The 24,572-nt window shown below is 39.4% G+C and overlaps 2 protein-coding genes across 2 annotated transcripts in view; one reads left to right on the forward strand and one right to left on the reverse strand.

The window, feature by feature from the left end:
• Positions 1-3,364, forward strand: part of efhd1 (EF-hand domain family, member D1) — a 64,172-nt gene extending 60,808 nt beyond the window's left edge. Inside the window, exons 3-4 of the mRNA XM_038693770.1 lie at positions 775-909; positions 1,532-3,364. Coding sequence (XP_038549698.1) covers positions 775-909; positions 1,532-1,666 — 270 coding nt within the window. The 3' untranslated portion in view covers positions 1,667-3,364. The remainder of the gene's footprint in view (positions 1-774; positions 910-1,531) is intronic.
• Positions 3,365-10,873: 7,509 nt separating this feature from the next.
• kcnj13 (potassium inwardly rectifying channel subfamily J member 13) lies at positions 10,874-23,139 on the reverse strand. The gene is made up of 3 exons (XM_038693712.1): positions 22,600-23,139; positions 16,689-17,251; positions 10,874-14,790 (listed from the first exon to the last, which is right to left on the reverse strand). Exons 2-3 carry the CDS (start codon positions 17,203-17,205, stop codon positions 14,216-14,218), a joined length of 1,092 nt encoding a protein of 363 aa, XP_038549640.1. The 5' UTR covers positions 17,206-17,251; positions 22,600-23,139; the 3' UTR covers positions 10,874-14,215.
• Positions 23,140-24,572: the final 1,433 nt, after the last annotated feature.

Raw genomic sequence — 24,572 nt, forward strand, 5'->3', positions numbered from 1 at the left:
TGCACATTCCTGCAGTCAGCATGCCAATTGCACACTCCCTCAAAACCTGCGAGATCTGTGGCATTGTGCTGTGTGATGGAACTGCACATTTTGGAGTGGCCTTTTATTGTGGCCAGCCTAAGGCACACCTGTGCAATCCCCCATGCTGTCTGATCAGCATCTTGATATGCCACACCTGTGAGGTGGATGGATTATCTCTGCAAAGGAGAAGTGCTCACTAACACAGATTTTGACAGATTTGTGAACAGTATTTGAGAATAATAGGCCTTTTGTGTACATAGAGCACATAGAGTTCAGCTCATGATGAATGGGGGCAAAAACAAAAGTGTTTGTTCAGTGTATGTAGCAAAGATTTGTTTCTCGCCACTGTAGATTCAGGCTGTATGACGACTGAAATCGTCTGTCATCATACAGAAATTGACCTTTTGGAGCTGACTATTGGCAGCCATTTTGGATTTGAACGTCCAAAATAGGTAAGATGATTAAAGCAACAACAATTATGAATTCTTGGATCCACAAAACTTGTACTGTGCATCATTGTAGGACAAACCAATGACAAGATTTCCAACATGACCAATGGTAGCAGTTTGGATTTGTAGCTCTTGCAAAGTTAGTCTGCATTTTCATGAGAGGCAAACCTCAGCTTTCTATGGTCACGGAGTTGCTGAGATGACCCAACTATCAGGCGACATACGCAGTTTGTCACATGAACAGCAAGGAAACAAGTGAATCAACATGTCCTTTACTGAATGTATTTGAACTATCTTACTGCAGTTCCTGCTGATCTTCCGGAGAGCAGCAGCTGGAGAGCTGCAGGAGGAGAGTGGTCTGATGGCTCTGGCCAGACTGTCTGAGATCAATGTCTCCACTGAGGGAGTGATGGGGGCCAAAGACTTCTTTGAGGCCAAGGTACTTTGTTTGCACTGTAATGTACTCACTATGACATTTACACCTTCAGAAACAATATTGTTGGCATGTTAAACATTATGACTTATAACTTATATAGTGTTGGTTGTCATTTCATCATGGTCAGCATTTTCTTCACTCATTTCTAGACACAAAGGGCCAAACATCACACAAATACAAATTTTATTGCAGTGCACAGGACTGTGCTTTTTATATTGCAAACATTTTAGATGTGTAAACTCTGGCCAGGAACAAAGGTCCCCAGTCTTAGTCAAGTCCAAGGAGCTCTCATAGGCCTCCAAAATAAAGTTGAGCTGTGGCATAGATCTCGTGAGGACAACAGTGGCCTTCATTGTTCTCTTTCAACGGGGTCTGTAGCTCATTTCAACAACAAGAGCTGCTCTCAGACAAGGTAAGTGTTTACATGAATAGTCTGGAACATGCGCAGCAAAAAAACATATGAAATTAAAACCATTCAGAATTTTTAATCCGTTAAACAGGCCACAAGGCCTGGTCCTAGACTATATGTAAGGCAGAAAAAAGCAGCCATGCAGGGCTACTTGGGATTTAAGAATGATTTGTGTTGGATGATGGGAAGGAACACTGTCCTTTTGTGTGTTACCAGATGCATGCTGTGTCTCTGGGCAGCAAGTTTGAGGCTGAGATTCGAGAGGAAAAAGAAGAACGCAAGAGACAGGAAGTGGAAAAAAAACAGAGACAAGCCGCCTTCAAGCAGCTGCAGTCCACCTTCTGCTCATGACCATCAGGGGGCAGATAACAATGCACAGTCAGTGTTGGTGAGATTTTAGAAATAGCTTCACACTCAACGTATACTTTAACAAATATCATTGCTCGGAATTTGACACTTTATAATAAAAATAGAAAAATACTTCAAAGTAAATACTCACTCAATACTTGAAAATACCTGCCTCATAGGCAAGGTTTGTTCACAACAGACTTTCTGCAGCTGCTCCACAGAACACAGTAAGGCAAAACACTACTTCAGATTTGGTAGGAAATATTTACTAAACTCTCATCATTGATTTAATGTGCATTCCATTGGGGTTTTTTGTGTGTGTCCCTCTGTGCTAGATCTCATTTTGAACTTGTTTAAGCTAAGTGAAGCTGTGTTGAGTGTGTTCTGCATTTGTTTGTAAGGCGTTTTTCATTTCATGTTACAGTTTGGTCATGGTTTGTGTCAAATGATCTTGTGTCATCCTCACCTTCTTAACACTGTTACCATGGGTGTAATTAAATATCTCCTCTTTAATAGAAACAGTATAGTAATAGATAATCGTATGAATAACTGTATCATAATAGTATTGTAAAAGTAGATATCAGACCATTCTCATGTCTGTCTGTTTACTGAGTGGATGTGGTTAGCCCATCTTAGCATAAAGACAGGAATAAGGAGGAAACAGCTAGCCCAGCTCCATGTTGTATGTCATTTGTTCAATCCATACACAAACAGAAATGTAAAAATGCTTTGTGGTTTTAGTTTCATTTGTGTGGTGGAATAGTTTTACATCTGTAGTTCCAGTATGTAACTCCCCCAAAACCACACATTTCAGTTTTCCATTTGTAAATGAACAAGTTTAAAAGGTGTATTTTTATATTTTTATTTTTTGGACAGAGTCAGCTTCCCTCTGCTTTCAGTCTTAACCTCATCCTGAAATATTCCTCTTCTCATCTCACTCAGAAAGAGAGCAAATATAAACATAGCTAAATTCTCATTACCCCAGCAATCAGACAGTGGATAAGTTGTCATGTGAATTCAAGTATGGTGTTCTTTAATATTTTTCAAGAGCATGCAAGGCATGCAGTGCAAGTGTATTATATTGTCTAGAGATTCTAATATATTTTACACCAATTTAGCTTATTTTCCATGGAAAATAGATTAATATTAGTATGTCCTTCCATCCTGTATGCATAACAAGTAACTGAAACTGGATTCCAGCCCCAATGTTTGGAGTCATAGACAGGAAATAGCAGTCAGGCTTCAGGTGGTCTACCTCTAATACCGAGTAGACATGTGATCTTGTCTTATTGTAGGTATGATAAGGATTCTTCATCTGATTCAATTGCAGATGCAAGTGATATCTTTTGGAGTGGCGTTGTTTGCTGGATTGCTAATGAGTAGCCAGCATTGATTGTTTGGTGACATTAGAATTTATATTTGTGTTTATGAGTGTTCATTTTAGGAGAGCCCCCCTAATAGTCATTCATTCATTAGGGGTGCAACAAAGGTTGATGATTAAATTAGTTGCCAACGAATTATTGATTAGTTCATGACGTCATTGAGCAGTAGTGACACCATAAGCTTGCTGAGTGAAGTGAACAGTGAAGTTAGTAAATCAACATACGCGATGGTATTAAAGAGGTGGTATTATGCTCATTTTCAGGTTCAAAATCTTAATTAGGGGTTGTACCAGAACAGGTTTACATGGTTTAATTTTCATACTGCACATTGCTGCAGCTCCTCTTTTCACCCTATGTGTTGTACGCTCCGCTCTTGAGCTACAGAGTGATGCATCTTACTTGTACAAAATCTTTGTTGGGAGTTGCACATGCACAGTTCCCCAGATAAGGACTACAAGCCAATCAGAAGCAGAGAAGGGCGGGTCGTAAGAAACAAGGTAGTGTGATCCAAATCAAAGCCGCTTCAGACTGCGACCGTAACCTAGCAGATGGTATGAGTTACTCTCAAGTCCACAACATCATTGTTCCACATCTTACCTTAAACCACTACAAAAATCACCATATTTCAACTCAGTTTTACATAAAAATTGGCCAAAAAATTTTAACGTTTGCTCAGTAGCTTTCACATTAGGTGTAATATTAGCATTATAGCTATAACTTTAGCTGTGTTAGCCAACGTTTACAACAACTCCGCACTTGAACAGTCTGTGAAGTTACATTGACGTGTTTATTTTAAATATAATTCACAACCAATAAAGCATACTTACAGGTTGTGATTGTGAATTTCCAGGCCCAAACAGAGTTGGAGTTGCATCGTCTTTTAGGACTAAACGTTGAACTGTTGCCGATGTTCTGACGATCTATGCTGCCTTGCCGAAAAATGCTACCATAGCGCAAATTGATAGACTCGACTCTACTCGGCCCTGGTCCGTTTTCCATTGCAGACAGTACCCAGAGATAGTATGTAGCTGGTCGTCATAACGACGCCACACACAACTGCCAAGACGTAATGTTCAATGCGACACACACACCAGCGATCCACACAGCTTTCTTAGTTAAAACGTTTGAACATTCCTCAGAATGTAAAGACATGAAAGCGGTATGAAAACCTTCCAGCTATGTTTTCCTCTGCTGTTGTTGCTGCAATGGTCTGTGTGACTGCGGGAGCAGAGGGCTCTGTGAGCGGGCGGCTGGCCGGCCTCACACGCTCCTCCCGTGGGTTGGCACAGGCTTCCCCCGCAGCTCCTCAACTCCAAAAATATTCAAGCACATTTTTGTTCCGCCATATTTCCGCCAATATTCGAAATCTACACAGTTCATTTCTCAGCTCAAAACTTCTCAGAAGTGGATTTAGTGATGAAATTCCATACAAAAACTGTAAAATATAAAACTTTCTGTTACTCGCCTCTGTCTGGTGCAGCAATGATGATGCAGTGAATAGTGAATATTCTCTCTGACCAATCAGCTGTCTGTCTGTTTTCACGTTACATTTTAGTATCCCTCAGCTCGCTTGGAACCTCGAGGGAAGCTTTATGACGCATTTTCATTGTGACGTCACAAGTAAAGGAAGTGAAGGGCTGGACTACAAACGAGCTGTTTTCAAGCGGTTCAGAGCAGAGCTTTCTGTGGGAGATAGGAACTCCCTTTGGGCTGGACTTTGGGCTTTTTCACTTTGCAAACCTGTTACATGCACAAAAAAGATATATAACTTAATAAAAGGAGAGGGGAAAAGCCAAAAAGCAGAATACCACCTCTTTAACTAGAAGTAACTCTCTGCTCTGCTCACCTGCCATTCACTGGTCCTGTGCCGAGCTGTGCATGTCCGCCAACTTGCAGAGAAGTGCGTGCACGTCGCAGCTCCTTGCGGGTCTATTCCAAGTACTGTTTAAAAATGACATAATATTCTTTGTGTGGTTTATCTATGGTGATAAATCATTTGAATGTCCTGCAAATTTCACACATCTCTGCACATCACCGGTGCTGCTTTGCTCTGTCTCTCTCCCCTCTTCTACCACACACACACGTTAAGCCACACATACCCACCAGGGCTCGAATATAATGGTAGCCCTAAAAAGTAACGTCGGGAACTAGCAACTCACTGGCCAAAACTATTAGTATTTAAAAAATGAGGGACAAAAAATTTATGTGTATTAGAAACTCAACAACCTGTTTTGCAACTCTTGGCATGCACGGTTGGCCAATCAAGAGTTGTAGCGACGTGACGAGAGGTTGTCAAATGTTATTTATCTAATCTCAATCAAGCGGCAACCTCTGGGTCTGAAAGTGAAACCACACAGACGGAACGTTAACCTGCATTCTGTCTAACGGTCAGCAGGGGGCGAGTCTGCTGGTTGCAAAATATGTCCGGCTCCATCAGAAATAACGGTAAAATGTTGCTACTTCTCAGCTGAATTATTATCTCAGTAAACATTTTCCTAATGAGTTTATGGTCTCAGTTGCGAGTTTCAAGTCATCTTCAACACAACATGATGTTCATTTAGTAAATTATGGTCCCATTTAGAGGAACATAGACGACAAAGCAGCGTATGCTTTAAGGCAGGACTACCTTGTGATTGACAATTCACTACCATGGCAACCTGTCAATCAGGATAGAAGCGACTTGTATCACTTATGTCAGCAGGAGAGAGAGCACGTCATGTTTGAGTCTGTTAGTATGTTTTGTTTTAAAAGTAAATTGTTTTGTTAACTATTACCTTTTTTGTAATTTTAACTGTGATTACATTTTAGTTTTGTTTTATATCCAGGATATATTTAATGTTGTATGCATGTTAACAGAATAACATAACTTATAAGTCTTTGGTTTTGTTGTAACACTGATAAATTACAACTTTTGGAGGGAGGGACAGTAAAATTGTCTTGGGGCCAGTAAGTTTCAAACCCACTGGCCCAGACCTCAAGGGTTAGGGTTATAATTTTGAATTTATTCACACATTTTAAAAATATTTATTAAAAGATCCTTTCTTTTCACATGTTTATTTACAGGAAAATGTTAATATGTATATCATAAGCTGGATATTGAGTTTTGGGAGGAAACCGGTAGTTCTTTATAAAATCAGACGTTGAGCACCCCCATATAGCCAAAATGGTATGATCCTCGTTTCATAACGGCTCTGCGAAGATTCGACAGAGAGACTGGGCCTATCGAATCATCAATTCTTCGACCATTCGGGATCACCCCTAAAGAACACCGGATAATTTCACACTTTCTAAATGGCACTTCTCCTGTTTATGCGTGAGGTAGCAGCTTATTCGCTCTCTTTAAGATTTGTGAGGTGTTAAATCAGGAGAACCAGCAGTAGGCTACTTTAGTCACTAGATAAATGAGATGCCTTGTTAAAAGCAGTTCAGCTGCTCAGATGAGTGCAACACTGTTTCACACAGTGATTTTTGTTTGGTCCATGGCAGGACCTTTCTGTTGCTGCAGCAGAAACGTTCATTAAAAGATGTATTTTTGAATGCAGTATTCATTTTTCTTATCTTGATTGTTAATTAGCACATGCATGAAACAACCTCAAGCTTAAGTTTAAAGCTGATAGCTAAAGGCATTGTGTAATTTTGCTATTCATAATCTGAACAGTCCATTATTCATTTCAATAATAGATACATTGACTATCAAAGTAGTTGTTAGTTGCAGCCCTAGTTTTCATTGGTCAAATCAAAAATGTCAAACATCTGCGCCTTGTCCTTAGGGCTGGGACAAAAGAATTAGGGGATTGTTGCAACATTTTCTCTTGTGACAGTTAATGACGCACTAATGCTAACTGTATGCTCTGCCATTAGCTAGTTAGGAGGAAGAGATTTTTAGACCCGGGGCGAGGGACCTAGCGGGGAATGCTGCCAGGGAGCGGAACTCAAACGATGAGCAGTTTTAATCACCCAATGCAGAGCCCTCCTGTCCTGCACATCCCATGCCAGTTTAGGGCTGTGCGATATGACGATATATATAGTTTGACGATAGAAAAATGTCTATGGTTTACTTCTACTTCATCGCGGTCCATTCTCACTGGTGTACTTACTGGTGTTGCAGGCCAGAAATTTGCATTCAGAATAAACAAATGTGGAGGAGAGTGAAGTTTACTCAGAAATGGGTAATACTGGACAGGAGGACTCGGACCATGCAAGCAAAAACGAGGAGCTCATACCTAAGAGAGAAGTCTGTTCCAGCCATGATTTGTGTGTCAGGTAATGTTAAATGACTTGCCCGAGGACCTACAGCTCACTTGCTAGTTCACCAAGACGTGCTGTTGTTGTGTTCACCATTGGGATATAAAATGACTTATATCGGGATATGAAGTTTTAGTCATAGTCGCACAGCCCTATGCCAGTTAGTGATGTTTGCAGTAGGGATGCTTTCTATTGCTCTGTAAAAGTTAAAAAGAACTTCTTGTGTTTCCTTAAAGGTTAAGTGTGTAAGTTTCAGTGACATCTAGTGGTGGGGGTTGCGAATTGCCTCATCCAAGCGCGTAAGATAGCTACATTAGCATACACAGGACAAAAGACAGTAACCAGTCAAGAAGAAAATATATTTTACTTATTCAGTAAACCATTTATTGCAAATATTATTGTTAGTTGTTCAAACAACAGCAACATCAATAAATGAAGCGCTACATGATGTGCCATACTCTTGTATTACATTATTATATCATGCATTTTGTTTCATCTTGGGAGGGTTGGCTCATCTGGACTAACATACCAAGGTAAATTAAGAACATCTCAAACACTATCACATCTAGTGCTTCAGGTATGACCACTGACAGATAACAGGACAATGTAAGCCTCACTGTTTCTGCACCACAGTCCATTATAAACCACATAATACATGAGGTTTACAAAGGCATAGTCAGGTGAGGATCAAGGCTCCCCTCTATACGGTCTTGTTATCATAACGCTGTTAGCAGTAAAGTGTTTTCCACCAGAGCAGTAAAATGTGACGTTTAGCTGGCTGATCTGAACTTCCATGATGTACCATTTTATTTCCAATAATAATCAGCTGATTGTCTCACAAATGTAATTGACGCATTTTTGTACAGGTAACAAAACCAAGACACAGTGACAATCCAACTAAATATTTTTTCTACCAGGGCAGTAAATGTTTAGCTGGTTTACCTGAACTTCCATGCTGCAACAACCTAGTGAAGAAACACACTCTGTAGCGCTGTTTGTCCGTTTTTGCCGCAACATGGTGACCTCTATGTAAGGGGGGACCCGCTGTTATGTAGATCGGTAATAAAAACATAACGGCTCATGTAAGGTCTTTATACACCACTGAAAATATAGTTATGCTTAAATTGCATTTCTGTCAAATCCTCAGAAATATTACACACTGGACCTTTAAGAAATACAGTCATTTATGAGCTTTCCTCACCATCGTGGAGATGTGCGATGACCATGTCAGGTTCTCTGTGATGATGATTCCCAGGAACCTGAGACTGTTCACCTGCTCCACCTCAGCTCCGCTGATGTAGCCAGGAGTGTGTGTCTTTGCCTCCTTTTTTCTAAAATCAATGATCAGCTCCTTAGTTTTGCTGATGTTAAGCAGTAGGTTGTTCTCTGTGCACCACTGTGTGTGAGCTTATGTAAGAAATATCCAGTTTCAGAGTTCTTTCAAGTCGACATTTTACCACTGAATATATCAGAAGGGGTCTAATAACTGTCCCAGTCTCAAGGCACTGTGATGATCTCAGTCTGTTACGATGTACTGATCACCTAGTACAGGATTTGTCCTTCGTCTTTCCCCTAAAAAAGGATCCAGTTGTGGATTGCTACGGCAATGCTGGAATCAGGATGTCGTTAGCTGAGCTTAGCATAAAGCAAGGAATCAGGTAGAAACAGCTAGCCTGGCTGCATCCAAACTGATGAAATATACTACCAACACCCCTAAAGCTCACAACACTGTTTGTGTGCAGATTAAACAATGTTAAACACATTTTGTGGTTTAAGGGGCAGTTATCTTGTATGTTATGTTGAAATGAAATTGTTGGTGCAGTGACTGTACAGAGCATACATATCATCACAGCGAGTTTTGGGAGTGGCCAAAACCAAAACCTGTTCTTACCGACTGCCTAGCAGTCTGCAGTCTAGCCGGGCAGAAGGATAAATTTTTTGGTCATCAAAAATTGTTCTAGCTTGTAACTGCCCCTAAAATATATACAAATTAAACGAAGATACTACATGGTAATCTGTGAGCTTTTGAGGTGTTGGTAGGTGTGCTTCTGACAGAGCCAGACTAGCTGTTTCCCCCTTATGCTAAGCTGGGCTATCCATGGCTCTTCACACACTGACCTGAAATTGATATCAATCTCCTCATCTCATTCTCACAAGGAAAGACAGAAAGTCAGCAGTAGCTCTGTTTGGGCCTTCTGGGATTCTCTAATAAGAATGCAGTCCACTTTCCTCAGTGAGAAAACCCTATACCCCACTCTGGGTGCTGCAGTTTTTTCTTGACATTAGTGTGCAATGTTACTAAACTTTAGAGGGACTGTGCCACGAATAACACCACAACCGCATACGCCAAACCTAAAACAAGTTCACATCCAGAACCTGCTCTATTCTGCACCATTCAACAGCTAACTTTGTTAGAGATTGCCAGCCTTGGGGATAGTCCATTTGGGGCTGATGTACTGTATTGATATTGAACAGATTAAAAGTAAGGAAATGAATCAATAATATACAGCATAATAAAACTGAATATATTATATGTATAACATTATACATTCTTATTATATAGGGATCTTTATCCCTAACCCATCTGACAGCTATTTGACAACTTTGGTATAAATTTTAGCTGAAAAAGCTGAAAAAGAAAATGAAGGGAGCCCTAAAAAACTGAGAACCCCTGACCTATGCAGTGCTTATTGTTATTGGTCCATTTAATCTGTAGTAATGTTTTTAAGTTATAGCATGTTCAAATTGTCTTTACAATCCACAGTATGTGTCACATACCTTCTTTGATATTTGTTGTGGAACTTGACAATGTATTTTTCCATATACAAAATAGTATATAGTTATTTGTTTTAGAAGAGACTTATAATTTGCCAAATATTAAAAGGGGCAGTGAAATATATTTTTTGGCATTTGTAAAGATTTTGTGTTGTTATACTCTCTATTAAAATGTAATCGTTTAACTTGGGTGCAATAAAGGATAAAAAAATATATATACTGAATGCATCTGACTCATGAAGGAGGCTTCGTGGCATTATTGGGAAATCATACACCATTCCACTAAACCATTTTTTCTCTGTTAAATGGTTTTTGGGGCACGTTTTTTATTTAATTTTATCAAATTGAGGGTCTAAGGACAGGGTTTTGTGATTTCTGAAATTGGTCTATATAAATAAAACTGATTTGATTTGACTTGATTGTTTACAAGTTCTAAAGAAATGAACTATAAGCAGTGTAAGAAAGCAATAACATTCGAGGGAGCTGGTTTTGAGCGTGTGTTTGAAAGGTTGTCAGTCAACAGCAGGATCCAAGGATCCAGGATTATACCTTAAAGACAATGACCAAATGGACGTTACTCATTTAAAGATGATTTCAGTTAAGAAGAGTATAGTCTCGACCTGCTTTATATGAAAAGTGCATTGACAACTTTTGTTATGAATTAGCACTATTTAAATAAAATAAAATAAAATCCAAACCATAGATGAGTAGTAAAGCCTTAAAACAGTAGGGAGAAGCGCACGTCCTCCATGCAGTACTACATCTGTAGTCAATACGGTAACTTTGATGGAGTTCATGAGTCCACAAACTTGTTTAGAAAATATTTATTTCATGTAATGTACACTGTACAAAGGGACTGGAGCATATGAGATACATTGAGATCTCCTTCACCATCCTTCACAATCACATTTTGTGGAACATGTCCTCTCTTATGTCTGAAATTGCTACATGATTTCTTTTAAACCACATAGATAACAAAGTGATTCAGCCTTTTATACTCCAGATACAAACATTTTCTACAACATTTCAACTTCTTTCTAACTGTCTTTGTTATATCTAGAGACATTTATTATTATACAAATTGAACATAATACATTAATTTCTGCTTTGCATACTGATTTAGGCAATGATTTTTCAAAATAAAGGCATTCATCTACAAATCAATCAGCAGTCAGTATCATTCAATCAGTCACTACTGAGGCATGTGTCATTTCTTGCTCTAATGTTAGATAACTCACTTTAAGACATTGATGTATTTGATCCAAAAGGCTTCCGATGAGTAACCTTAGCAGCTTAATATAGACAAGGGAATAACAACCATCTGATGTTTTGTTGTGATTGTCAGTTCATGTTGATGGTCTACAGTGTAATCCTTCAGTTCTGATGTTAGTCCACAAACATCATTAGAGGAAAATGTTGATCAGCAACATGAATGCGCTTTTATAGAGATGACAGAAGAGTCACTCTGTCCCTTCCTTATTAGTCCTAATTGCTCTTTCAATGCTTTCAATATACCTGCCATACCTACTAATTCCATTATTCAGTTATAGAGGGCTGGTTCTGAGGCTTGTTAACTTAAAATGATCTTCTGTGCCAAAAGTAATTCTCTCACAAAGTGTAAAATATTCACTTCAGTTCCAGGCAGCCACTGGCTTCTGTTTGCTTCAGTATGCTATGATTCACATGTAACACTGCTTACTGATTACTACATAGCACCACAACTTTGACTACAATGAAAGGAGACATGATGTTTTTCATAGTGAAGTGAAATGAAGGTACAAATAACACATTCATCAATGGAAAACATTATGGTGTCATGGTCCTCTAAATGTGACCAGAGTGGGCGTGGTCAGCAGTGAAGGAACTGTGGAGCATCCATCCACCCAACCGTTATGTATCTTGCCTCTCACCCAAAGTCAGCTGGAATCAGCTCCAGGCTGACTTTGGGTGAGAGGCAAGATACACCCTGTCCAGCTCACCAGTCAATTACACGACTGACACAAAGAGACAGAACGATTCACACGTCCAGGCAATTTTTGAGTCACTAACTGGACTTGGACAGAGAGGAAACCCGTGCGGCTTGGGAACAACAAGCAAACTCCACAAAGCCAGGTTAGAACCCAGAACCTCTTTGCTAACAACTGCAAAGTGTGACATAATGTGCTGCTTACAGAAGTTAGAAAATGGAAATGGTTATGACAACCCCCAACACCATCTGCCTGGTGCCAACCCTGTTATTTCCATTCATCATTACTATTCATCATAATTGGTCCTAACCTTTAGTTAGTCTGCAGCAATACCTGATAACCTATAGGCAGATATTTATTAGATTTGAATGTGGTTGGATTTGAATATATGGTTTAATTTGGAATTTAATCCATGTTCCTTACTTGTGAATATGAAGTTTGGAAAATTTGTTGTTTGTGAAACTGAATTGATAAAACAAATTTCAATAAATTCAGGTATACATATTTCAAGTTCAAGCTGTGGTGGCACAATGCATTTCAAGTTCACTTTTCAAAGTCAGATTCATCTACACCCAGGGACTGAGAACATTGTGCAAACTGTTTTCATTCATTCTTCATGTGTAAATGTTTTATGTGATCATGGCATCTTTCAAATTATTGTCAACAAAGTCAGAAACACTCAAATACAATAAAGTTTACATTTTTCTTAAAGCTACATACATTTTTTTGTCACTCAAGTACAGAAGAACAATTTGACAACTGTCACATATTAACAAATCAGAGCAACATAATCATTCATGGAGAATGGTGTTTGTGTCGACCTGATGAAGTCCAATATTCTCTGTCTTTTAGCTCTTTCTTGGTCTCCACCAACTCCTGAAGAAAATATTAGCCTCTAGCAGCTAAATGGTCCACTATGTTTACCAGCTAGCTTCTAATTGTGTCTGTTTGCTGCTGTGCGCTGCACAGTTGGAGCTTTTTTTGCTGACAGCTGCCTGCTGCTGCTGGAAACCAGGTTGATAAGAATGGAGGAAGTGAACCAAACACCAAATATGCCGTGAAACATGAACAGAAAATGGAGTTGGTGATTATTCTCTGTGGGTCCATCACTATGAATACTATTTTACACATTGACATTTGATTCAGTGTTATAATAAAATATTGATTACTGGAACTGAATTTGAAATTGATTGTGCCACCACAAATAAACAAAATATTTTCAAATATAGCTTGATCATACTCAATCCAGTTACAAAACCTCACACGAAAAGTAAGAATGACGAAATGCTTATTAATTTAGATAAAATTTAAAAGAAAACTGCAGTTTATTACAACTTTATGACCATGTTTTTTTCCACTAGGTACGATAATGTTCTATTCAGCATAGTAACTGTGGATGTCTCAGAAGGCACATTGCTGAAATTAGCTCTAACACTGCAAAATACTACTATAGCAGTCAGATGACCAGTAACCAACAGGTTAAGACAAATTAGCTCCCACTTTGTTTTAAGGTGAAACCAAAAGTGAGCACACCTATAATGTGCCTAATTGTGGGATAACCCACATGGTGGCTCAAAGCTGAAGCAGAAAGTGGGTCTATAAAGTGTAACAGATCTTAATATAAATAATATAATAAGAATAATATAATTTTACCATTCTCTTGTTGTATGTGTGGAGTTTTGTTTCAAACGTGCCTGATCGTCTGACTGCTTGTGTAGCTATGTAGCCATGTTCTCAGATCTCAGCTATTAACTTTGTGAGTATGGTATCATAGCGTTGTTATAACCGATAGAACCAATGGGCAACTTGTAGAAAACTATTTATTCACACTGAATTTTCAGAAACTGTGCCCTCTGCTGGCCAGGTACTCCAACCAACACTACTGCATATATTGAGCGGTGGGAAGCCAGTGGCAGGTAAGACCCTGGTTGTTGCACTAGAAATCCCTAGACTAGGAAGGAGTCCCTAGTGCAACATTCCAAGTGATTGAAGGGAGGTGCTGAGGGAGTCTGCAGCAGCACCTACATCTGATGTACATTTTAATTAAAAATGTTACGTGAATAAATTCAGATGTACCAATTAAACCAAATACCTCCTAAAGAAAATATCTGCCCCATTGTTACCCTCCCCAGTTATGCCTCAGAAACTCCTGCTGTTCCTATGATCCCTCCCCTTCAGCATTCTTACTCCATTCTGTCACTGCCATCACCGTTGATCTGTACCACACAGTCCTTGTTCAAAGACTCTTTTGAGTGGGCCGTGTCAAAGTGCTGGGTGTTTACCATGTATCTCCCTCGAGCGTCCAGCCCCAAGGCGGGGACAAAGCGACGGTCAAACTGGATTTCTTGGCGCAGGTAAGAGGTCCTCTTCTGGCAGGAGTCACCAGTTCCCTCCTGCAAGGCTGACAGGAATACCACTAATTCAAAGTGGTTGGACATGCCCTCACACAGGGCAGGGTAGAGTGGGCTGCGGCGGTCCAGGGGATGGTAAAAGGTGAGGGGAAAGATGAAGAAGGGACAGGGCTGTTGGCCCAGATGATCCAAGTGGAAGTCCAGAGAGGTCTGGTGCAAAGCCTGACCTTCATGCTCCTCATAGAGCACAGCACTCACCTTCACATCCACCAGTGGTCGCTGCAGTAGGTTGGTGGCTCGTAGCATGAGGCACGTCTGGCCTTGGTGTTGGCCCACCACTGCCTGGGGGCTGAACTGGATGGCTCCTGCTCGCTTCTGGGGACGTGCAATCTTGGCTACAAATGCACCTGAAGGTTATGACAATGAGACTTTAATGTCATATGATGATCTCATGCTGCTTTACAGTAAATTACAGCTAAAGAAATCAGATTCTGACAAAAGCAGCAGAGGTAAAACCACAAAATGTTCTAGAGGCATACATGTAACTAAGTAATTTTAAAACATGACATGTCAGAAGTCCAATTTATAATATGGTTCCGTCATTGTTTTTTGATTTGTCTCTGCCTGCAGCTAATAGATAAAAGTGTTATAAATTGTAGTCAAAAGAAGTCAGAAGAAAGACCAAGAAAGATTATACTTAATTCATGCTGTGCCTTCATGTATACTATAGTAATTATAGCAGTCAGATAAACGTAATGTAGTAGTAAGTGCAATATTCAGAAACTCTGAAATGTAGTGAATCAGAAACATACAGTACTGTGCAAAAGTTTTTGGCAGGTATGGAAAAAATGCTGTAAAGTAAGAACCCACCCATCCATCCAGTTGTCATGCTGCAGATTAAACTTGGGGCCAATCGATTGTGAACGGAAGTAAGCATGATGTGTCACATCTGGAAACCTAAATCTGCCTTGAAATATCTGCCTGGGAGAGACCTTGCTGATGCAGGATAACTACCTTGTGTCGTGTTGCTGTGCTCAGGCTTGCCATGGTGTATGGCTTTTGACAGTAAACTGAGTTTGACTGTTCCTCACCCAGTTGTATTCCTCCACACAGCTGTTTCTGTTTTCACTTAATGATTGTTTTTTAACCTACATATGGAATTGGTGATCATTGGCTCCTGGTGTTATGCCTACAAAATCCCTGAATTTATGCAGGTGTACCTAGAAGAATGTATGCTGTTTTGACACAAAATATTGATCTTTGATTTTTTTTTTTTCTGTTCACTCACTTTTACTGCATTTTGTTAACTGATAAATATAATCTATTAACGGGTATTTTTGAAAGCATTCTTACTTCACGGCATTTTTTCCACACCTCACTAAAATTTTGCACAGTACTGTAAATAATAAGAAGTACAGTCCTCGAGTGAATGTATCCAGTTACTTTCAACCACTGTTCTGATGACAAGGGGTGTGCATTATTATCAGATCTGCAACAGTATTTATCAGCAGAGCTGTAAAAGCGGTCAGTTGCTGTAATACATTCTTTACTGAACAAAATATAAAAAAAATGACAGCTTTAAGAATACGTTTATAATCACTCACTGTGTCATCATAGTCTAGGGTTTGAGCCTTCTGTGTAAAATGCTATACCAAGGGTCGTCCAGCAGATGTCACATTTTGTCTGTGTCAAAAGCTTTGAATAAAAGCTTTCATTAAATTATTTTACAGAACATTAAGGCTGCAAACAACTAGGGCTGCCCCCCAATAGTTGAGTAAACCATTGTCGTCGAAAAGCTGTGTTTGTTTACCACACTAGCAGAGGAAATCTGGACCGCTGGGTAGGCCAGCGTGACAACAGTGGCTCAACAAGACAGGTCTTTTCATGTGCCTTGTAAAATGTATGTTTTAAAGGCTCATTATTACGGTTTTGTATTTCTCTGTAATGTAGCACAGTGTTAATAATGTTAAAGATAACATTCTTTCTCAGCCCTGGAAGTGGAATTAATTAAATTAATATCATAAATGTGCAATGACCAGTCGACTAATGGCTTGAACTAATGACTACTAGTCGAACAGGATATTCTTTAGGCAGGATAGCCCTACAAACCACCTATAATGAATTACTTTCTTAATGTAAAAGGCTCACCTGTTGTGAATATGTAAATTTTTAGTCAATGGATTTTAACATTTTTAACCAATACGGTAATTATCTTCAGATTTCGCTCTAAATGTGTCCTTTGAGACACATTTGAGACTGTGACTTCAGAGTTTGTGAGAAGGCTTTAGGAATAGGTGAGTTGTACCTGTGATGAATGCTTCCAGCATGAGCCCCAGCAACATCTGCACAGCCAGCAGTGCTATGGCACTAGGACAGTCCCCACTGGGGAACATGGTGCCATACCCAATGGTCAGCTGTGTTTCCAGGGAGAAAGAAAAAGCAGCAGTGAAGCTGGTAATATGCTTCACACAAACCACATGCCCCTGTGGGGGGGCATCATGGTCCTGCACAGCCAGGTCTCCGTTGAGGTGAGCGAGCAAGTACCACAGGCAGGCAAACAGCAGCCAGTGGGCCAGGAAGGAGGCGCAGAAGGCCAGCAGGACCCATCTCCAGCGCAGACCCACCAACAGTCCCCACAGGTCCTGCAGGGCCAGAAGCCAGGCTCTGCCCGAGGCCCCGCGCCATGAGCCTGAAGGGCATAGAGGGGGACGAAGGGCACAGTGTCCGTCTTTGGTGACCAGACGTTGGCGGGGTGGAGAGGACAAGAGAGGAGAGGAGGAGGCCTTGCCACCCAGAACCCCACTGTTGGATTTGGTTGTCATGGTTGCAGGTGGATCTCAAGCAGAGTAAGTCAAAGTGAGGATGATCCTGAAATAATAAAAAACCCAGCTCAGAGCTCAAACCTGGCAAGGAGGACAGGACTCTTTAGGTGATGTAACTGTTGCCAACTGTTGTTGGTCAAAAAATAGATCCAATGTTACCTGCTAAAACTGCATCAACATCCAGACTATAATATCTAGACAACTTTTGGATGGATTGCCATGATGATTTGTACAGACATTCCAGACAATAAATCTTATTAACTTTGGTGATCCCCTGACTTTTCCTCTAGTCACAAGGTTGACATTTGTGGTTTGAGTGAAATGTCTGAACAGCTATTGGATGGATTTGATGAAATGTGATTCAGACCTTCATGTTCCCCTCAGGATGAACTGTAATAACTTTGGTGATCCTCTGACTTTTTATCTAGTGTCATCATCAGATCAACATGTTAATGTGTTCAATACTTTGGTTTATGACCAAATGCCTGCAGAGCTAATGACATTCCCATCAGGTTCAGCTGTACCCTGTGTTTACTGCTGATTAGCTAACGTTTGCATCCTATCATGCTAAACTAAGGTGGTGAAAATGATAAACATTATCTGCTAAACATCAGCATGTTAACAATGTCATTGTGAGGATGTTTGCATCACGACAACAGCATTCAGCTCAAAATACTGTTGTGCTTTGCTGAGCCATTAGCATGTCTGTAGATGCTTAGTCTTGTTACTTTTATCTGCCACTCAAATGTTACTCTTAACCGTTTGAAAAATACACACACGTAGAAAAACCAAGATGAAAAATGGGCAGAATGCATATACATGCAACTAAAAGGATGAACCCTTTCCATTTTGACAGGTTTCCTTTGAAACAACGCTCAGGAAAATTTTCAGCTTTGCACACAATAAATCATATATATTGACATTATATATTGTCATTAAATGATGAGTGCATTATTGCAGAGATGGAAAAAAGTCATAGCGTCAAGTCTTGGCTGTTACGTCAAGACTTACAAGTCCCATGTCAAATCCGAATTTTAAACTTTAAGCCCTGAAGAAATGTCATTTTAAAAATTACTAACAGCACTAAAGCTGTTTAAATGTTTATTTATTACTTCAAGTCATGAATTATTGGTGTTTAAGTCAAAGTTTAAACCTCTGCATTTATGACCATCAGATTCTAGTGAATTATTGGCCACTACTGTAGCAGCACCAAAAGGACAAACAGTTTCAGCCTCACTTCAAGACTTTTAGACTTATTTCATTTTCGATAGCTCTAGTTTAGCATTTATGTTTAGCTAAGCTATTCTAAACAAGTCTTGGATGGAAAGAGATCATTGGTATCCATCTTTTCATTTAAGACATTTCCCGCAATGCTGAACTGTTCCTTTAAATCCCAAGTTTAAGCTGCATCTACAGAATGACCATGTACCTCATTTAAACAGGACATATGTGTAGAGAAACTTTGAGCACCAGATGTATGTGAAGGCTGTCCTGACAGGCAGACAGCTAGAGTCCTGTCCTCGTCAGAGTTTCTATTTCTATGTCAATATTGTTGCCAGGAGATTAGAGCAGGTCCCAGCTGGGAATCTGTCTGAGGAACACAGCGACATGCAGAGTAGGAATGTGTCTTTCATCTGGGGGAGCTTTAAACTTACTGCACTGCATGGCTCTCCACTTTTCTTGTTCACCAATTACAATATACATTTACCATCATTTTATGCATGCATCTATTATGCACTTGCAACTTCTTTTAATGCATTTGCTGTGACCTGCGTATATCTTTAAAATACAAAAATCAGGGAGAGTAAGAGATTTAACTTTGGAACAAAACCATAATTCCATTGTAAGGGGAATGGGAAGTGACATTACAATTTTTGAATAATGTTTGATAACATCATACAGTAGCATTGTTTCTTTAAAAATTCAAATGAAAATATACTGGGTTTGGGTTCAGTTACTATCAAATAAAAAATCTTCAGGTAGTTCAGTAGTTGTCATAAAATAAGGAAAGCATAACAGACATCAGACCACTTTCTGTGTTCATCTGTGAAGCAGACACCAAACAAGTGAAGACTTCTCTGAGACATAATATGAAGTAACAGCAGGGTAATAAGGAGTTTGTCTGCTGAATGTGTAGTTGATTTTGTTAAGAAGTTTGTCTTTGTGCTGAGGCTGGGGAAACAGCAGCTTGATAACAGTCACATGAGAGCCATGTGCTGGCTGAGTCTTCATTGTACTGCATCTCAGTCTGTCAGAGCTGTCCCTGGATCAGTCAGTCACCACACTGGCCATTAAAGCAAAACCCACTATTCATACAACGCTTCCTGTGTTTGTGAGATGTCAATATTAATCTCATGTCCGTGTGTTAAGTGCAGAGCTGGAGTCAGGACATGGTATGGTTAGCTTAGCATTAAGACTGGAGGGGTGAACAGCTAGCCTGCCTCCGTCCAAAGTTCAAAAACACGCATACCAACACCTCTAAAGCTCACTGATTAACATGTAGTATCTTGTTTGTTGATTCTGCACACAAACAGAAATGTGTGGTTTTAGGTCAGGTTACATGCTGACGCTATTTCTTGAAGAAAAACTGTTGATCTATCTGCCCAACACTTGTGTTCAGAATCTCCCGCTATAGGATGGGCATGATACCAAACATACAACCCCACTGTTACAAGAAGACTTAAGGAAGCTGCACACAGTCGCTGTGACAGGCTGTTTCTCCATACTAAATGGTTTAAATTAAACTAAACTAAAATCAAACGTGTTGGTAGGTGTATTTTTTCAGTTTGGACAGGGCCAGACTAACTGTTTCCCCCCTGCTCTAAGTCGTTATGCTAAGCTAGGCTAACCATGTCCTGACTCTGTCTCTGTACTGAACACACAAACATGAGATTGATATACATCTTCTCATCTCCTTTAAGCTTCCAAAACATCTGAATTAGTATTTCCTCTTTGCTGTTTAACAGGGTCCTTTGTTAGTTTTGGCAATTCAATAATGAAAATGGAAATTTGGAGGGCGTGTTAATGTATTTGAAGTCTGAGGTCAAGAATTTTTTAAGTCTTGGAATATAATGTAAACAAGTGAAGATAAACAGTACAATAAATGCACTGGTCTATTACAACAAGTATGGGATAATTTTATGGAAAAGCTAAACAAATATATAAAGTGTCACATCATACAACGTACAATGTCCAATTTAATGCTTTGTAAAAACTTACAATATGTATTACAGTATATATCTTCCATGTTTATGGGCACTTGTTTATGGTAGTTCAGTACCAAATACTTCAAATATAAGGTAGTTAGGTAGTTTATCTATAGGATGAATTTATCAATAACAAGAAAGTATAATATGTCACTTACATCTGTTTTTATGGCAAAGCATGTATATAACACATAAACATGTTGTAGTATAGTATAAAACATTTTGCATATAAAACGGTTGTCATATATCAGTGAGTATAAAGTTATATGACACTTGTATAAAAGTGGCCAATACTAAATTATATAACTATACTATTGTACTGTATGTTCACATACAAAGCCTTTACTGTAAGTGCACATTTTGCAACATATATGGTTCTTTTAATGGCTTAAATTGTAATGCTTTTCATGATTTGTTCTAATATAATACAAGCCACTGAGTGAACTCAAGACAAATACTGTCTGTCCTGTTGAGGAGTTAGCTGATGATCACTGTCTCCCAAAAACTCTGGAATACATTACTGAATTAATCTGCAGAATGTGTTGTAGATGAAACATAATTTCTGCCTGGGTTATGTTCACTGGCGAAAGATTTTGGACATTTCTGGTTCTAGAAGTGCTATATTCATGTTGGACACAGAAGGGAGGTGGTCCGGGTTGGATGATCATACACTGGAGACAGGGGTTTGTGGTCAAGTGTCCGGCGTATGGTAAAGTTCAGGCTACAAAAACATTTTGGTTGGGGAAAGATGGTTGTTCAGATGAAAAAGTAATATATTTTGCTTCAGGTCAACGGTGACTTTCTCAATATTTAACCATGACCACTATCTTTCCATACCCTTAACCAATAAGAAAATGTTGTAGGGAAACAAATATAAAAATATAGATATTTAGAATGATATTACAATTATAACTTAAACTTAAAACTTTTAAGATAAATGTGACTTTGCAGGCATGTTCATTAAAAATGTTTGCCTCCTCATTCATTATGTTCATTATGGCATTATGTTCCTTTACAAACAAATTTGTGCAAATGCGTAGGTGGTATATACACTGAAATCAGGATAGTGATAAGGACATAGATCAATCTGCAGTGTGTGTATGGTGCCTGTTATTAACCCTAAAGCTTTAATACACTCACACATTTCACCCTGTTTTTATATTTCTGCTAGATGAAGTTGAAGTCTCTGCAGAGTCATGGAAATGCAGCACGTGCATTATGCTGCTTGAAATATGTGTGTTTCACTGAGTTTAGTTAGTTAGTTATTTTTCAACTCATATCTATTTTTATTAATGATTACAATCAGAAAAAAGTCCATATTCTCGAGTACTCTACTTAGGTATAAGTCTTAATCATGGATGCCATGGGGAACTGTTCCTTTATGTCTTTGTTTAATTCACATGTGCATATTTTGATACTTGACTACATGTAACTTTGAACACATCCTCATTTTTATTTAAGTAAATGTCTGAATCCAGAGATTTAGAAATGTTTTCCTCCCTGTGAGTTGTTCAAATGTATGACTATGCTAACAAACAACACTTTGTGGAACTAATGTGAGAAGCGTGAAGTCCCTGAGGCTGGTGGAATATTTAGAATGCAGTCATCTCCTAGTAATGATGGCTACGCGTGATGGTGCCTAGTCAGCCATTTTCCCATCTACAAGCTATCTGTGCTAACGTACAAGTAACGAATATGACTTAGTGGAAAAGTCTCTTTATCTCCAACTCAGAGGGGTGCAGAGGGGTTTATGTAACATTCAGTCTGCAGCTGTTCTCTTCTGCTATTCCCTGTTAACACAACTTTATCGCACAACATTAATGTGTGAAATAGAAAAACTAATCTGTGTGACCATCTAGTGACAAAAAAACTTGACTTGACTTTCACATGCCCTTGTGTGGTTATCTACAATCTGGACTACCCACAGTCACTTTACCAACTCTGGGTTTTAGAAATGATAAAAACAGTTAGGAAAGTATTTCATTATAATTAACAAATAACTATAAAGTGCACATAATTGATGTCATCTGACAAATCATGTTTTGTAGTATGGATTCAACAAGCTGCATTATCTCAGGTTCCTTAAAAGAGCACCAGCACTGATCAGATCACAGTTGATCACTCACTCATTGTCCTGGTATCAGGGCCTTAGCTCTGTCCAGCATCACAAGCTGGAGTTTGTACTCACCTAGAGCTGCAGTCAGGGCTAAACAGGGGCCCTCTGACCTTTTCACCTAAGAACTGGTCTGTGGTCTGCCAAGTGGGCAAAGGGGCCGAGGCAGAAGGAAATAGTGCCACTAGTTCCTTGGAGGACGGGGTATAAAATCCCAGAGGAGTCCCAAAGAGAAACTGATAGTGTCACCCCAGAGAGTTTTTCTCGGTGTGGGAGCCGGACTGAGCGCGGCGCTCTCTGCTCCTCCGATCTGCAGCTTCCAGCTCCAGGGCGAGGATGATTCAATTGGTCACATTACTCTGCATGGAGCCTATTAGTGTTCCCGGAAGACAGACGACAGAGGGAGGGGGGAAAAGAACAACACCTTGTCAAAGTTCATTCAAAGAGTTGCTTGTTGCTGGTTGGTGTCCCGCAGCTGCTGCTGCGAGAAATTGGGTTTGCTGATAAGTTAGTGCATCTGTGTGTGTAAAAGTGTGTGCATACATCTGTATCTGTGTCTACATCTTTTGTCCCCATATGAAATAATAACAACTTATGGAGAGAAAGATTTACATTTAATGGTAATATTGGGTGTGTTTTGTGCATCATTTAATTTTCCTAAAGTCTGGCATTTGGTGTCTTTGGAAAAATTTGGCATCTCCACTGGGATTTCAAATAAACTTCTGTGGGTTTGGACTATGCTTGGATGCACGACGTGGTTTAAAATATGGGGCACTGGTTTACCAACCTCATTCATTAACAACTGCCACGTTACTCCATCACTATGTGACCTCAGATTAGTTAATATATTAACCAAGGAGTCACAGAGAGCTTCTTTGCTGGTGTCAAAACAATAGTAGAGCCACATGACTGGAGGTTAAAAGTCAACACTGGTATTTGACCCTCGAGCTGCAAGGTCAGCATGTTAGTAAGTGTGTCAGTTCGTCCAAAATGTTGCTGTAAAGCAGAATTGACATGAAAGCCATTGTCCAAGGATGTTTCTTAAAGGATCATTTTGGTTTATTTTTGTAGTTTTGTTCTTAATCACTGATTTAGATCATCTGGATCAGCTGTTGGATTGTTTACAATCTGTCTGATCGTCTGCCCCATCAGACTTTGATGTACCCATGTTGCCTTGTTCCCAGATCCAAGCAATTACTTTGGTGTGTACAGTGGTAACATAACTGATTTAAATGTCACACAAAACTATGAAAATAATATCCTTTATAATGTTTTTAGGTGATCCCCTGGCTTTCCCCTTGCTCCACAGTCTGATCAAAACATTCCACATTCCAAAATAAATATCAAGATCTAATGGACAGTTTGACATGACATTTACTGAATAATTTAATTTTTTTTTTAATAGCACTTTTTTAAGCTATGCGCAGTGCTTTCAATAGATGACATGAAAAGAATACAACTTCATATTCACATAAACTAACTAAACTAAACTTATAAACTAAAAATCAGGTGGTCAGGTGGAGCTGTATTATCTAAATGAATTTGTCAGGCCAAAAGGCAAGTCTGTAAAAATGTGTCTTAAGACAAGATTTTAAAGCATAAACAGTGTCAGCAGATCGAATACTAACTGGAAGCCTAACTGGAAGTGACAGTACAGCAAACGCACAATCCTCCTTTGACCTTAACCTGGACTCTGGAACAGCTAGCAGGCCTAACCCAGCAGATCTGAGAAGACTTGTTGGGCAGTAAGGAGTTAAAGTTAAAGAGTTCACTGATGTACTTTAGCACCTGACCATGTAAAGCCTTGTAAGTCATGAGTAAGTTTTTAAAATGGATTCTAAAAGAAATTGCTAACCAAAAAGAAAAGAGGTCCTTGTCAGAAGCCTGGATGTAGTTCTACACAGTGTGAAGCTGAGCTATATCTTGGGCACTGAAGCAGGTATATCAGGCGTTACAATAGTCCAGGTGGGAGGGGAGAAAAGCATGAATAGTAGGGCTGACTAAGGATTTATGTAGTCAAATCAGAATTGTGGAATCATCTGTGTGTT

Source organism: Micropterus salmoides, unplaced genomic scaffold (genome assembly GCF_014851395.1).
Source record: "Micropterus salmoides isolate LMB-PRFRI ecotype aquatic unplaced genomic scaffold, ASM1485139v1 Ms_hic_scaffold_3, whole genome shotgun sequence".
Lineage (NCBI taxonomy): Eukaryota > Metazoa > Chordata > Actinopteri > Centrarchiformes > Centrarchidae > Micropterus > Micropterus salmoides.